Raw genomic sequence first — 16242 nt, 5'->3', positions numbered from 1 at the left:
TTTTGTTTCTTCTAAACGGGAATGCCGTTCAATAAACGATTGATCGCCTATCCTCGTTCCTGGCACCGAAAGCTCTGACGTCATGCCTCAACTAAAGCCGGCAATCTTTTATTCCACCTTAGGACCATTGTGCTCAAATTTTATTCAATTTTGACCGAAAGTTGCATATCTCAATAAATTACGTGCATTTTCGAATTCTTCCCTATGATCTCTAGTTTATTCAGACCTGTAGTTCATTAAATGCTTTCTTTGAAGAAGCCTATTGTTTCCTTTTGTAACAGCAGTTTCCGGTGTTACTTAAAGGGTTGCCATGTGTCGAGTAAATTAAATTAGGATACGCTACGCACTAGCTAGTGACAAATTGCACATCACGATCTATGCTTTCCAATCTCAAAAACTTTCGTCTCCGCCGAACCTTGAATCTGGTAATTGCGAGCGCGCTTAAAATACCCAAAGTAATCTAATAACCACAAAATGTCGATCACGTCGACTTCAAGTTCCGCTCGCGGGAGAGCATATGTTTTCAGATAACGTTTCATTCTCGAAGGAAAATGTTGCCTAGTCACATAATTGCTTATGTCTTGTTTTCTTTTGTCGTCTTTCGTGGTCGTTGTAGTCTGCGCTATTCTCCATCTTCACAGCTCGATTGTGGTGCAAAACTGATTATTTATGCAGGCTTCTTCAGTTGACTGACATTTTCTTCAGGATCAACGCCTGCAAAGTGTCAAATCTGACAGCTTTGACGCTTGAAAAAAAGTTTCCCAGCTGCGAGGTCCTACATTTAACATTTGAAATTCGGTAGTTTCAGATTTTATGACGATGGTTCCGTTGCAGGTTGCAGTGAAAGGGCGTTTTATTTTAGCTCAAGAAATAATTTCACAAATAGCAACATCGCTGTTAGAAAAGGTATTTTGCCTTTGTCTAGTTGCTTTCATTTCTCTCCTCTAAATGATTTTTCTTTGTTTTTTGTAGAAAGTTCAACAACACAACTCCGAGGGACACTCTTACACCCTGGCCATGAACCAGTTCGGTGATCTGACAGTCGATGAATTCCGATTTTACTACCTGGGACTTCGCTCTCACTACTCCAATGAGACTAAACGTCAAGGATCGGCCTACCTACCTCCCAGTGGAGTAAGCCTCCCCCCACAGTGGACTGGAGAACTAAGGGATACGTTACCCCAGTAAAGAATCAAGGTAAGTTTGATCGTGTCTTTTTTTTTAAGTTAGCTCCTTCGACTTTTTACCTTAAAGCTAAATTTCTTGTAACAAGTCGTGTTTTCTGTTTACTCACCGATCTGTGAAAGTCCTCTTGATGTCCCTTTCTTTTTCATTTAGCTTCATTCGCTCGATTGACCTCATCGCTTAATGTCACAATCATCTGATTTTTCATTCACGAGGAAAAACAGCAAACGAAAATTTAGCCTTTCCTCGCAATCCTTGAATCTGTTGCAAACTCATGAAAATGAGGAACTCTGAACCTGTCCAATTTTTTGCAGAAAAAAAAAATGTCTGCACTTCAGCTATAGGTGCATATTCCTTCAACTAACCATTTTTCAATATTAGGGAATCAAAGTTTAAGCCCTTTGTAAACATTTTCAACTTGGCATGGAAATTTATGTATTTAGTAGATAATCATGTATCTACCACAGGAGACGTTCGTGAAATTGTGGACATTTAAAGATAATTTCGCATAGATCATGTTGGTGATTTGTGCCTATTCTTTGTTCTGTTTCAGGTCAGTGTGGTTCTTGCTGGGCTTTCAGTACAACAGGATCACTGGAGGGACAACACTTTAAGAAAACAGGAAACCTTGTCTCACTCAGCGAACAGAATCTGGTTGACTGCTCAACTAGCTATGGAAATCACGGTTGTGAGGGAGGACTCATGGATTACGCCTTCCAGTAAGCGGCGAAAACTGAATATTTCTCACCCTTAAGGAGCTACTTCACAAAAAATACTGTTCCTGCCGTTAATTTAATCACAGTTCAGGGCCTTTTCCACCAAACTAATCTCCGCGTAAACTGGGAATTATCAAAGAAAATAGTGTACAGCCTGATATCCATATCTGATATTTTTTTCACTCCGTTAGCCGATGTACATTTCCTTTTACATTACTGGAAAGAATATGATGCTAAATTAAATGAACCCCCCTCCGGCTGATCGAACTGTCCATTATTATTTCCTGTTTGTAGAGTAATATACTGAGATGGTGATGAGAATCTACATGTTAATCCTTTCTAAGAGTTAATGGGTTATGACGTGTTGTCATCAGCTGAATCGTGGCTTGAGATTACATCATTGAATATTCTAGATAATCGCGGAAAATATCCTCAATACAGTTTTCTTGTTTTCCAATCTCGGATTTGCATGAAAACGGTAAAGATCTTGCGTTTCTAGCCATGTAAGCTTTATCTTTGTATTGAAGAGTTCTTATGCTGTTCATTACTTCATTATTTTTCAGGTATATCAAAGCTAACGGTGGTATCGATACCGAATCTAGCTATCCCTACACAGCCCGCGATGGACGCTGCAAGTTCAAAGCAGCTGATGTTGGTGCTACTGATACTGGTAAGGGAAAGGCAACGAATCATCATCGGCGGTTCGTGATGATTCTCGAACAGCCGATTGAACGAGAGTATGCCGATGTTTGCCATCGATGTTGCGCAGGACTAGATAAAAAGTAGAGATCTTTTCTCAATCATTATATTCAGGTCTTCGTAAGGCGCTTTATTTATCAATTTATTTATTCATGTAATTTTTGGCTCAAAAAATAAGTCTATGGTGGTGTTCCTGTTAGGTTACATGGATGTCAAGCGAGGAAGCGAAGCTGATCTTCAATCCGCTGTGGCCACAGTCGGCCCAATCTCTGTAGCCATAGATGCTAGCCACGGTTCATTCCAGTTATACCACAAAGGAGTCTATGACGAGCCGTAAGTACATTTAGAACTATTTTATGTGACAAGACCAAACAGCAGCTGCATAAGAGACTGGCACTATAAGTGCCATACCCTCGCAGACCTCTAGCCAGCTCGCTTTGCACGAGGCTTCAAACTTTCTTGCGGACGAAGAAACGTTGGTCAGCGTCAAAAGTGAAGACTTGCTGCTCGTATGCTAATATTATGTATTTTTTTCATGTATTGTTTCTTATAAAGGCCGTTAAATCACGCGATACCGACGCTTGAGAACTCGCTTCGATTTTCCTCATGTGACAGTGAACGTCATAAACGAAATTTAACATATTAACATCGTAAAATTTGCCTTACAGTGCCTGCAGTTCTACATTGTTGGATCATGGTGTGCTAGCTGTTGGTTATGGAACATACCAAGGACAGGACTACTGGCTGGTGAAGAACTCCTGGGGAAAGGGCTGGGGCATGGAAGGTTATATTATGATGTCGAGGAACAAGAACAACCAGTGTGGAATCGCTACCAGTGCTAGTTACCCACTTGTTTAATTCACGTGCCTGTAGAGTGGACCACAATCTACTCGGCTTTTTTACTTCAAAACGTACCCCTTTGAATTCAACATAGTGTAACACGCACAAAAAATAGGAGCAAAATTATTATGAATTTGTAGGATAGGTAGTCCAATCTCGCTTGGCGATTGTAGAAACTGAACGCAAATTTTCTTCCGAAGTTCCAATGGCATGAATCAATCATGTATTTGGAAGTTTTCTTTTTTCATATTTTATTTTGATGATGAGTGTGATTTGCTCTATTTTCTTGTTGTTGCACTAAAGTGAATTAAATGAATGGATTTTATTATAGTTGGTCTCTTGACTAAACGCATTTTCGTCTTACCCCCGTTTCCCTCCATTATCTTTTTAGACAATGCACTGTTCCTCCTTAAACGTCGAGTGTCATGCGCAAACCTAGTGTGAACAAGACAGCCCCCATCCTCCCCCCCCCCCCACCCTCACCTTTAAAACGTTGTCGTAGTGTTTAAAAAATTCGAATGAGACGTCGGTGAAGAACCCTCCTATGTTGAGAAAAGAAAAAAAAATTGCTTGTCGCCTGAGTCAATCAAAAGACAGGACAATCTTAAAATAGTCATGCTGTTAAACCTTTCCACTATAACATCAGTATCCAAGTTCTCCATACTTTTCTGTTTAATTCCTATGGCACTCAAAAAGAGAGTTCGTCAAACAATCTCTACATCGATTTTTGATTCAGAGTGATATTGCGGGGAGAATTAGATGCGTATCATTCTTAAGGGGTCAAAGGGTCCAGAGACTACCAGATAACTGAGACGATAACTTTCCCATAGCTGCATGAGACCAAACCACGTCAGGATCGGTGATAAAAACTGTGGTTAGAAAAGAGGACTATTCCATCATTTAGCCGAAACCTTTTACTACAGGGACAATCAAATAAACCCTACAGGAGCATCCAGGAAATGTCCGGTGAATTACTGCCGATGCCTCAGGCGTCCATGTGGACGTGACATGCATAGCATGCCGGACTAGGTGCAAGTTCAGTTGATTTGCCTGTTTTTTTTTCGGTTCTGAGCTCCTAAACCTTTTTCGGATTTCGAATTTCCTCAATGATGACCCAGATAGCCTTTTACCGAGGCTGCAAAGCTATCACCTGAAGTGGTGTTTGTCTGGTTTAGTGTTTACATTTGGGAGTTTTGCTGACAAAAATCTCGCGTGACAGGGATTGGTTTTTCTCAGGTGTCAAATTCCATGCGTGACACAATTACGAAAGGTCGGCGAACAAATCTCTAAGGATCTGCAGACCCAGTAGTCGCTGTCTGATTCAGTCCCAAAGTTTTATATACAGACTCTTGCTTCATACCATCTAAAAATCGGACCAGATATTGTGAGGTAAAATGAACTACTTGTGCGTTTTTCTGCTGTGCGCTTCCTTTGCAAACTGTTTGAATCTATCGCCTGCGACGTACAAGCAGCACTGGCAGAAGTGGAAGTCTTTTTATGGCAAGGAATACGAGTCAGAAATTCATGACAATACCCGCTTCTCAATATGGCAGAACAATTTAAAGGTGAGATGAATTAACAGTATAAATATAGAACACGAAATCCTGAGAAGGGGGTGTTTTTTTTCCAATAATGTACGCGAAGATAATCACATGACAAACTGAAGGGTCGAAGAACCATCGGTGATACGGGGAGGGGGGGGGAGGGGGAGATGGAACACTGCTCGTATCACGCAAACCTTAATTAAGTAGATGATTTTCCCGATTCAGCTTAATAAAACATAGTGAAGATTTTCACTGCTCTCTCAATTCTTAGGCATTATTGATCAGGTGAACACTTCCTGTGTTGCTATCTGCAAACAAAAATTAGTGAGTAGGCGCCAGATAATCCAAGTGAGCGACTAGTAACTTCTTTTGAAAACTAAACTGTAAAAGAAAAAAAAGATTAATTTTTCTTTCAGTATGTTTTAAAGCATAACTCAGAAGAACACTCCTACACCTTGGCCATGAACCAGTTCGGTGATCTGACAGTCGACGAATATCGATCATTTATCCTGAGAGTTGGTTCTCATTTTCCAAACGAAACAGAACGTCGCGGTTTTACCTCTCTTCCTTTTAGTGAACTGACCCTACCCCCCACGGTGGATTGGAGGACGAAGGGATATGTCACTCCTGTCAAGAATCAGGGTAAGTTTTGAAACTTCAAGTTTGTTGGTTTCCCTTGATTTCACGATCGCGTTGTTTTTCTCGGTATCGGCTGCCAGTCGAAAAAGAAAGCAAGCACAACAGCAATAAGAACAACAACAAAAACGTTGCACAAAAAATGTTTGTATACAAATTGAAGGTCGGATGTAATTTGGGGTGGCACTCTTCGTTCTAGTATTATTGAAGAAAAAAATTGCATCGGTCTCACAACAAATCAAATGCGAAACAAAAACCAAACGCGGCTTGGTCACAGACGTGTTACTGCTCTTGAGGCAGTCTGCTTTTTACTTTGTTTTTTTCTCTGAATTGTCATTGGTTACCAATTCAACCCGCTTTTTCACACGTGCTCCACCTGATGTAGCTTGGCTGCGTTGCCACAATTTGACTTTCGTTTGCAATTTTTTTTTCCTGCTAGGTCAGTTGGGTGCTTCATGGGCGTTCAGTGCCACAGGGTCACTGGAAGGACAACATTTTAAGAAAACAGGAAAACTTGTCTCTCTTAGCGAACAGAATCTACAAGACTGCTCTGGATGTGGCAAGGTGTCTCCTCCCTTGATGGGATTTATAGACTGTGCATTCTTGTAAGCCAACAAGGTTATTTCTTTCTCTTTGTTTCTCGCGCCGTCTCTGGTAACATAAATCCAGTGTTCGGTCGGAGGTAAAATTGAACAGTGAAGTTCAATTATCCTATTTTATTACATGCAGCCATGACGGTGCAAAAGATATTTGAGCCAGGCAGTCGAGGTTATTTTCAAGCCTAAGACGAGAAAAATTGACATATTTCGAGGTGAAGCAATTGAATATCGAACTAGCAAGGGATTGCGTTAGTTTTGCCGCGCTAACTGACTAGTCCAGAAACATTCCCCTTGCAACTACTTGGATGCAAAATTCTAAAAAACAACAGTAACTCGGTCGTCAGAGATTTTCAGACTGCCTTTCCGATTGGTTCTTTGATGTATTCTTCTCTGATTGGCTGTCGCTATTACTCTAGTTTTGTTTCACGACACTCAGTGTAAGTGCGCTCGAAACATTTGATATCAAAATAACGGCGCATCGCGAATATAGCATATGTATTCAGCTGCAATTCGACAGGCACTTTTGCGTCTGTCGGTTCTAACGCTCGTGGTTAACAGAGTAGTTTTTCAGTTTCATGGAGGAAGCCGAGTTTTAATTACTCTTTCAGATATGTCAAAGAAAACGGTGGCATAGACACCGAAGCCGGTTACCCGCATCCATGTCCAAAGAGTTGTTGCTTTGAAAAAGCTTATATAGGTACCACCTGTACTGGTAAGTAAAATGCACAGATCGTGGTTACGAAGATGTCTGATGGTTATCGATGAATTTACGAAAGACAGGCCAAAGAAGAGTGGTTTTTATAATGACAAATGTGTTTATTTTTCTTTCCCTTTTCTTCCCTGTTTCAATCAGGTTATGTTGATATCCAGCAAAGAAGCGAGTTAGCTCTTCAGTCTGCTGTGGCCGAAGTGGGTCCCATCTCAGTGATCATCGATGCCAGTCACGCTTCATTCCAGTTTTATCACAGTGGGGTGTACAATGAACCGTAAGTGATTCATGATAAAGTAACACAGCTCTCATTTTAGCTTATGGCAGGAACTGTCCCTTATTAAGATGTTATAAAGTTTATAATATCTCGCCCCCATCTATGTACTGTCCGTTTGTCAGTTGATGAGCTGTTCATATCAGGATATGAGTCTGTCAGTCAATCTAATTGTCAGACTGTCTGTTCCTCGGAGTTCAGTTTGTTTGTAAGTCATTCTTTATTTCAATGTCAGTAAGTCAGTCAGGGTTTTTTACCTGACTGGCGTTCTTCCCCTTTGTTGTGTTTTTTGCCGTTGATCAATCTGCCTATTTTCCAGCCTGTCAGTCAGTCATTTAATCCGTCTGTTTGTCTGCTTGCCTGTCTTTCCGTCTGTTTGTCTGTCTGTCCGTCTGTCTGTTTGTCTATCTTTCTGTCTGTCTGCCTGTCCGTCTGTCTCTCTATCTGTCTGTCTGTCTTTTATTCTGACTGTCGGTAGGGATAAACTAGTCCACTCCAACTGGCTGCTGGCGCAAGCGGCAATTGGCAAAATATTTTTCGCAATTTCAAAAATTTTCCTGGATCATTTACGAAGAATCTTGGATCCCAACTAACTTTTGGGTGTTTCAGAAAAAATGTTATTTTGTAGACAATTACTTAATCGGGGTTTGTCTTGAGATAATTTTTTTTGAGGATTTATTTTAAAAAGAGAGTTTCAATGTATATTTTTGGATTAAAAAATACTTTTGGTATAAAGCCGCGGTTGCCTCCTGTCGTAAGTCAGATCTTTCCTTTCATGGGTGTGAAATCGAAAAATTCCTAAAGTAAAAAGAAACCATACCAAAATTTATGTTATTTCAGTGCCTGTAGCAGTTATCAGCTGGACCACGCAGTACTCGTTGTTGGTTATGGAACTTACCAAGGACAGGACTACTGGCTGGTGAAGAACTCCTGGGGAAAGAGCTGGGGCATGGAAGGGTACATTATGATGTCGAGGAACAACAAAACCAGTGTGGAATCGCCTCGAGCGCCAGCTACCCTCTTGTTTAATGGAAACCTGTGAAAGACTTAAAATAATGGATCTGCAATTTTTTCATTTTCAATAAGCGACCTTTAGTCTTCAAGAGTTAAAAAAAATTAAGTTAACAAAATATGAAACAGGAAAATTACCACTGTTACAGTTCTGAGAAATAACTGTTCTGATGGACTTTCTCAGCGAATTACATATCTTTCCGAGGGTAACTTTCCTCCGTGATTCACCAGTAGAGGCGTCATTAATTTTTTTGCCTGATTTTTGCTTTTTTCAGGCGTCCGTAGCGTCTTCCTCTCGCTTGTGAAGCGTTCAAAATGTAAGGGACCAGCATGCTCAAGTTTTCTTTTTTGTTTTGCGCCTTCACACTCGCGCAAAGTGACACGCCTTTGGCGCTTTACACGCTATCTCCTGAAAAGCGCGAAAAACAAAACAACTCTGGTAGTGAGGCAAACACTAATTAGCCTCAGTTTTTTTCGCGCCTCGCTCCCAGAGTTCTATGCGAAGCGCTTAACTCGCGCAGTACTTACACATATGAAGCTTTACAAATAAAGAAATAACTAAGTAAAGGAATATAACTGAAACTTTGAAATAGATGAAACCTTTAATAATATTCGTCAATTGTCTTCCCTTTTTCAGTCCCCTTACTTATTTGTTAGCGCTCAGGGCTTTTTCCGAAACGGAAAAGTAAATATTAGTGCAGTGTCACGCATGGGCGAATACAAAATATCTCTCTAGGTTCGAGAGTAATCTGGGTCTAGCTTAAATAACGGAAGAAAAAAAATCATGGCGTTGGATGGTCAAGTGACTTTTTTGTCAACAGAATCGTCATGGGATCCTCGGAGACCAAGAATTCCAAGAAGAAGCCCGAGGTTTAGAATGGACGAGGAAGATGAAGAGGAAAGTGGTAACGAAAGAAATCAATCAAATATGGGAATGAGAGCACCGATTATTGGTTATGAAATAGTAGATAATCGTCAGAAATTTACGGTACGTTTGGGCATATGACCTGTTTATATTGCTTTGATTTTCATTTGTATTCTTGGTGGATTAATTTTCTTGATTAAGTTTAGCTGGCTCAGATATATGATCTATAAGAGTAAAGAGAGCATCTTTTCGGCACTCGCTACTTTCTACAGAACCTGATACTTTTCATTTCCTGTAAGTCACTCGTACTCGTGACTTTGACCTACGACATGTTCAGCTTTGATTTAATGATGGCCGAACAAAAAGCGCGAACCTAAAAAAGTGTTCGGTGTTTTCTCCTGAAAAAATTGTTAAAATCTCAATTAAAATCTCTCTTATCAAAAACTATGATGGAAGATTATGATGTAAAATGGATGTGAGCTTAACTGTACACTTGATGTACATTGTAAATCAATACGCACGTTAATGTTTTTCTTAACAATGCAACTTCGTGAAATATTTGAAAATGAAATAAGCTTCGGTTCAAGTAAACTGCGTGAAAGCACACCTATGTTTTTATTGTCAACAGGTGTCAGTATCCCTCTGTATAGAAGAGAGATTACTTCCAATGAAAAAGTTTTTTTTTTAAGTTTGAAACTGATTTGAGGAATTTAAAGCACTAAAAATGAACCCAATGTAAGTGGATATCAACATGAAAATCTGATGAGTGAGTCATGGTGACATGCCCTCTTGGAGAAATCTAAGCTGTACTCCTGTTGAATCAATTATCAATTACCCTATAGAACCACTTGAGAAAATCAGAGGTTGCAGTTATGCTAGGGATTATCACTGAGAATAGTCTCCAATTCTTTCATTAATTTAATGTATGCGTAAATCTAAACATGCTCAATAATTTTACACAATGCTCAATACTAGCACAATTTGTCATTATTTCCATTCAGTCTTACTACCATTCTATCATGATTTGTTTCAAAGACACTTTTTTGGATTTTTCTTTTTTTTCGCTAGGTTTACAAGATTGAAGTTAAAAGTCAAAATAAAAGTTGGTTTGTATTTCGCCGTTACACTGATTTCACAAGGCTAAATGAAAGGGTAAGTGGTGGAGTTAATCCTTTATACCCTAAAATCAGTATCAATATTCTCTATACTCCTCTTTATGTATTCCCTTAAAACTGACATGGAGAATTTGTTTAACAATCAAAGCCTCTCAGGATGGCAATAATTTCCTTTGATTTTATGATCTTATAAATGATTCAGTAGTATCGCTGTAGGGAGAAATTAGATGTAGGGCATTAGTAGGTTGTAAAGAGTTAGTAATGCAAAACCGTAACTTGCAGAGGGGAAATCGAGAGTGACAGTCAACATTAAATCAAAGTGTGTGGGTTTACCACTCGTGGAGATATAAGCTAAGGCCTGAGTATGAACACCATACCTCTTGAAAATCTTACCACATTTCAGATGTAATGAAAATTTACTTATCTCTTTAACTCTCATGAGTGACCAAGACAGAATTTCTCCTTACGATATCAATTCAATATCAAGCAGATAAGTAATGAGAGTAAAGAAGACTATCAATTTGGGAATAATTAGTTGATCCAATACTAAATTCTCTGAACTAACATTATAAGAATTGTATGACTGACAGTAAGGAGAATTATAAATCTGATCTGGGGGTTAAAGGGTTAATTATGATTGGGCAATTGAATGTGTAACATGGTCAAGTGAAAAAAGCAGACTGCAAACAGTGGATCAAAACTAAATCAACAGGAAACTAATAAGATCCAGTTTGATAAGGGCAGTCAATAGGCTGAGCCATTCCTAAGCAAGATTGTAGTCAGGTTTGGAGGGAGGAAACATTTTCAGATTCCTGCAAAGTGTTCAAATGGTTAGTTGGGGGACACTTAATTATGGTTTAAGATGGTGGATAGTTTATTATTTAGTTATTTTTTATTTACAGTTGAGAGATGCTTTTCCAGAGTTTCAAATCAGGCTTCCTGGCAAACGCGGTTCAAGGACAACTTTGATCCAGGTATAGCAGATTCTGAGAATAAAAAAAATTGGAAGAATTTTTAATGTATAGTTGCGTTGTATAGTGCATAGAATATAGACATGATATTTAAATTCCATATAATCAAATTTTTTAATACTAACAAAGTAACAAAAAAAACTTATTTCAAATGTGACCCTGACCGAGATTATCTGTAGGAGTTGGCAGCCTCCAAAATTTTCTTATTTTGCAAGGATCTGCCCAGTTTTTAATGTGTCCATTCAGTTGCGTATATCTAAGGCTCAGTTGTTCAAAGGTTGGATAAAATCATAGTGCTATCTGACATCTGAATTGCATTGTCAACAAAATTTATTTCACTATCGACCAGATAGAGATCTGTCAAGTGGACAGCACTTCCCACTTTTGAACCCTTTAACTCCCAGAGGTGATTAACATGTAATTTCTCCTTATAATATCCATATATTATCCAGCAAACTGGTAATAAGAATACTCAAACTTATCAAGTAGAAGTTGTTATCTTGATCTAACATCAAATTCATGTAACTAACTAATAGGGAAATGTGTAGCAGCTAGAGGGAGAATCTACAATCAGATCTTGGGAGTTAAAGTGTTAAACAACAGGGGCTAGATCCATAAATTATATATTCGTGCTGCTTGTACTTACCAGTAAGTAAAAGCTCTGAGCATCCAACAAAGATTAAGTAAAAGTAGATAAAGAAAAACTGCTAACTTGTTTTCAGGATTAGCAGTACCTTTTATAAATGTTTTGAGGTTACTAGGAGAACCTTTTAAATGTTATGTATTGTATTTGCTTGCAGCATTCATAGAAGACAGGGCAAGAGGATTGCAATTTTTCATCAACAATATGATGAATCACTCTGAAATATGTAACAGGTATTGTTTACTCAGAGTGCTATTTGTATGAAACTATTTCTGTGTTTTTACCCCATTTCAAACTGTTTTAAAAGTATATTTCCCTGACAAAATTTAATGCTCATGTATATATGTATTTTGGCTCTTTTTGAAGAAACAGCAAAGATCATTAAGTTTTTTTCAGCACTTTATATTCCCTTAATTTATCTATAGTACCACATAGTATAGCATCTAAACAAGTTGAACAGGACATAACTGACTAATACTGTAATGGCTACATTGACACAGGTGAGGTAAATATGGAAATTCTTCCTGGTCATAGAAATGTGTAGGAATTTTATGTTCAATTTGAATTGTGGAAAATTGAAATTCTGACAAAAAATTCAGCAAATATCAACTGGTGTGTGTGAGTGTGTGTGTCCATGGTATAAGACCCTAATTATCCTGTGTGAATACGGAATGAGTGGCTGTTCCTCTTTCTAGATCCCTATGGGTATTACAGGTGGCCTGACCTCCTATTGGTCTCAGTCAAATATATTTTATTTTTTTAAAAAACCGTTGTAGATGTAATAACATCAATTTCAGTTTTCTTATCTCATATTAATACCATCACAGGAAGAAGAGGTACTAAATAAGATGATTATTGAAATAACCAACTAAGTTATTGTTTGTAGTCATGAGGTACAAGAGTTCTTCTGCCTGAATGATCCTCCTGGACCTTATGACAGCTTGGAAGAAAGCAGAGTGAGTTGGAATGATTAAACACTTTGATAGGATTTTATTGACAAGTCAGTTATTAGTAGCAAAAACAAGATGCTGAAGCATTTAGCAGTGTCACATTTTTTGTAATGTGGAAATGGCTCACTTTTTCTATTTAACAATTAAGTTTTTTCAGTCTTTGTTTACTTCTTTGAAAAATACTTGAAGCTTTAAAAGGTTTATAACTTTTTTAATGGTTTACGTTAACACTTTAATTCAATCTTGTATTCAGTTTAGTTACGCTAGCACCTAGAATTTTAGAACTTTTCACTCCCAAAATCTCATAGTAATTGTCCCTTGCTGTGCTGTGCTCACTTTACTTATAATGTTGACTATAGAAGCTTGGTGTTGGATAAAATAATCATCACCTAGTTTATATTTTTTTTTATTCTTACACCTGCCTCTTTGATATTGTGATCCAATGTTGTACAGGAGAAATTAGGTTTCAGAATCATTGCTGGTAGGGATGAAAGGTTTTTTTTTTTTGTTTCTTAAAATGGTTTAGGGGGGGCCTCTAATGATAATGTGTGTTTTTTATTAGGGCCTACTGTCAACACTTCGGAAAACCCAAGCTGAGGGACTTGAAACAGAAGGGGGATGAACTAACGGCAGACCCTCAAAATGACAAAATCACCAGCTCTTACAAGCACGAGTGCAACAGGAAGCTCTTGTAAGTGCTCTTAGATCAGAGCGAAACACTGAGACAAGCAAGGATGCAAGAAATGAAAAAGATTCATCCAGGACTGATGAATTGATAGAGACAAAGTGTAAAAAATGGCACATTTTGATAGTCTAAATGGGAAAAGTTTTGCCACTGGTTGTCCGATTATCAAACCAAAAGCAAGGGAAGGAGCTCAAGTACCTTGAGAAAATGAAACTGAACCTGGGTGAAGATCAATCATTTTGGGTTGGGGAAGTGTGGAAGATTGCAGAGCATTCAGATTGGAGCGGTGAACTAGAATGAGGTCATCTAATCTGGACAGGCGGTCGTCTTTCAAACTGAGCCAGGAGAGAATCGCTCGCACATCCCACTCGGGGCTGTGTCTAGTCATAACAGCACCAAGCTGTCTGGAACCTTTTGCAACAGGATAATCCAAAAAGACCTTGGAGTATCTGCAACAGACTGATGAAAAGAGTGAAAACTGCAGAAGTGAGAGTAAGGGGGCAATAAAGGAAATAAATAACACTGAGGGAACTGCCAAACATCCATCAAACAAGGAAGGTCAAGGGAGATCAATCCAGTAAAAGAGAGCAGTGGAATAAGTGCGATACCCTCACCAACGCCTAGGCACGTAAATGAATTTTATTAGGGGAATTTGTAAGTTTTGAGGTGGATTGTTTGGAATCCTCATAGATTGTGTATTGAGATGTAGTATGTACATCTTTCTAAACAGTCTGCTTTGTAGTTTCATGGATTCCTTCTGGGGAATTCTTTAGTTTGGAATTTTTAAGTGTACATTCTGCTGAAGTACTGCCCCAAATGGCGCTAAGATGAAAAAATTTTTAGAATTAGTTTGGGTATTTTATGCTTCTGGAATGATTTTTTTGAATGTGTTGAGTTTTGCAATCTTTTTTCCTTTTCAGGGAAACTGAAATTTTCTTGTTGAGTTTGTAATAACATTTCTGTACACAAGCAGCTTTCAAGGGAAAAAAAAAACCTTTTCCCAATCAGACCAAAAAATGAAAAAACTGGCATTTTTTTGGAGAGTTTACTACTTTCAATAAAACTCCTCTAGGGGTAATCAACACTGAAATATTAAATGACGAATTATTTGGCAAATTCCCAGGCTTATAAGTTGCCAAAACACTTAGTTAGATGTGAAATGTGGCCTTAAAAACTTGGGCTTCCAATGCAAAAGCTCAAGTTTAAAAATTTGGTTGCAGCTGTAGTTTTATCTTCCTAAAAGGCACTGGCCAGTATTTTCTGTGCACACCCTACTTATCTAAATAAATTACGATCAGCCAATGAGAGCTTTAACTGCTCAAAGGATTTATGTCCACATCAGATTGCAAACAATCAACATGATTCACAACAGTATTGAGCTTGGGCACCTAAACTTGAATTTTCTTTGTTCAATAATGCTTAGAAAAAACATTTTTTTAAGATGAAAATTCATGTGTTTAGGTTGAGGACGTGATTAAAAGAACTCCAAAAAAGAGTCAATTAGAAGATGTTTGTGTTTTAGTCTCCACTGCATGAGATTGCTCTGAAAGCTCCCAAACTGTAAAGAAAAAAATGTTTGTTTCAAATTTTTAACATTTTTGAGTGGTTCAGCTGCCATTAAGATTGTCAGTTGCTTTTACGATATAGTTTAAATTTTCTCTTTGACAATTTACTGATGATGGTTAACTAGTTCCCATTGGAGGAAAACAAATACCTACAGTTCAAAAACTCAATGAACATAGCCTAATGCATTTAAAGCTAGCTGCCAGTCATACTGTTCATATGGCATTAGTTGCCTATTATTGATTGGAAGTTGAGCATAGCAGGAGCAATCATGGGTGAACTATGAAAGTTGGGGGGTTTAGGTTTTTTTAGGTTTGTAAGTACAGCCATAGGCTTTGGTAAATAAATATATTTTAAGAGAAATATTGAATAGACCAAGCATATGCACTTTAATAAAAAAAGCATAAATACTTGTTTCCAGAACAAAAGGAAATGTTTGTATGAATTAAAATTTAACGTCCAGCATGATGGAATTGAGAAAGCAAAATGGTAGTTGAGGTTAAAATTGTTCTGTTTATAATTTTTTAAACCCGTTTGATTTTCTTTGAGGATGTGCTCGTTGATCTTCATTATTACAGGGTTGTCAAAATTAGGTGGCAACCATATGTTTTCAACTTCTCTTGCTAAAAAACAAGTGGTCATTCCAAATGCATTGTGGCTAATTTTCAGCATGGATGCCCGACATCGATGGAAATAAAACTGGTTTTTTAGTGCTGGCCACCTTGCAATCACAAGTCTCTTTCACAGCCCAGTTTTCATAAGCTGATATACAAATGGGGGGGTAGAAAGATTGAAAGGATAAACTCTTTGATAATATAAAGGACATATTTATTTCCCCTCACGCATCTTGGTCAAAGCATACATGACACCATTTTTGTATACTGATGCCATGGGATTATGCTCTATTATCAGTTTGTATTCTATTTTATAGTTTATTGCATAGTTAGCTTTTAGTAAAGATATAATACATTGTGTAGATCAAGAGTTCTTCAGGCATAAATAAATTTAGCTGTTTTCACGGGTCTGGTATTGTGATTTCAAAGTTGGATTGTATTTGGCTCTGAGTTAAATGGAAAGACACTAGAATGTAATCAGCTCTTGTGTAACAGTCCCGTTGCTCTGGTAAATTATTTAGTGCTCTGTGCTGGTGAGGTAATAATAGTTTGATAGACAATGAAATTTAAAGTTTTCCTTACCATCATTCAAACTTGCAAGTGTAGTTGCTTTTACTCCTGAT

At 38.0% G+C, this 16242-nt stretch overlaps 2 protein-coding genes and 2 pseudogenes across 2 annotated transcripts in view; all 4 read left to right on the top strand.

Annotated features, from left to right (window-relative positions):
- LOC136279710 (dynein axonemal heavy chain 5-like) overlaps positions 1-750 on the top strand; it is a 24473-nt gene extending 23723 nt beyond the window's left edge. The window contains exon 28 of the mRNA XM_066163657.1: positions 706-750. Within this exon, the coding sequence (XP_066019754.1) occupies positions 706-750 (45 nt within the window). The remainder of the gene's footprint in view (positions 1-705) is intronic.
- Positions 751-952: 202 nt separating this feature from the next.
- On the top strand, positions 953-3770 carry LOC136279736 (procathepsin L-like). Its single transcript, XM_066163768.1, is given in 6 exon segments — positions 953-1144; positions 1147-1197; positions 1739-1904; positions 2465-2571; positions 2801-2933; positions 3269-3770. Coding segments are annotated over 6 exon segments (774 nt in total). The 5' UTR covers positions 953-1017; the 3' UTR covers positions 3459-3770.
- A 946-nt stretch (positions 3771-4716) lies between these two features.
- LOC136279947 (digestive cysteine proteinase 1-like) lies at positions 4717-8764 on the top strand (annotated as a pseudogene).
- A 109-nt stretch (positions 8765-8873) lies between these two features.
- Positions 8874-13870, top strand: LOC136279709 (sorting nexin-16-like; annotated as a pseudogene).
- The last annotated feature ends 2372 nt before the right edge of the window (positions 13871-16242 follow it).

This window comes from Pocillopora verrucosa, chromosome 3 (genome assembly GCF_036669915.1).
Source record: "Pocillopora verrucosa isolate sample1 chromosome 3, ASM3666991v2, whole genome shotgun sequence".
In the NCBI taxonomy this organism is placed as follows: Eukaryota; Metazoa; Cnidaria; class Anthozoa; order Scleractinia; family Pocilloporidae; genus Pocillopora; species Pocillopora verrucosa.
This window is presented reverse-complemented; position numbering and strand designations above follow the sequence as displayed.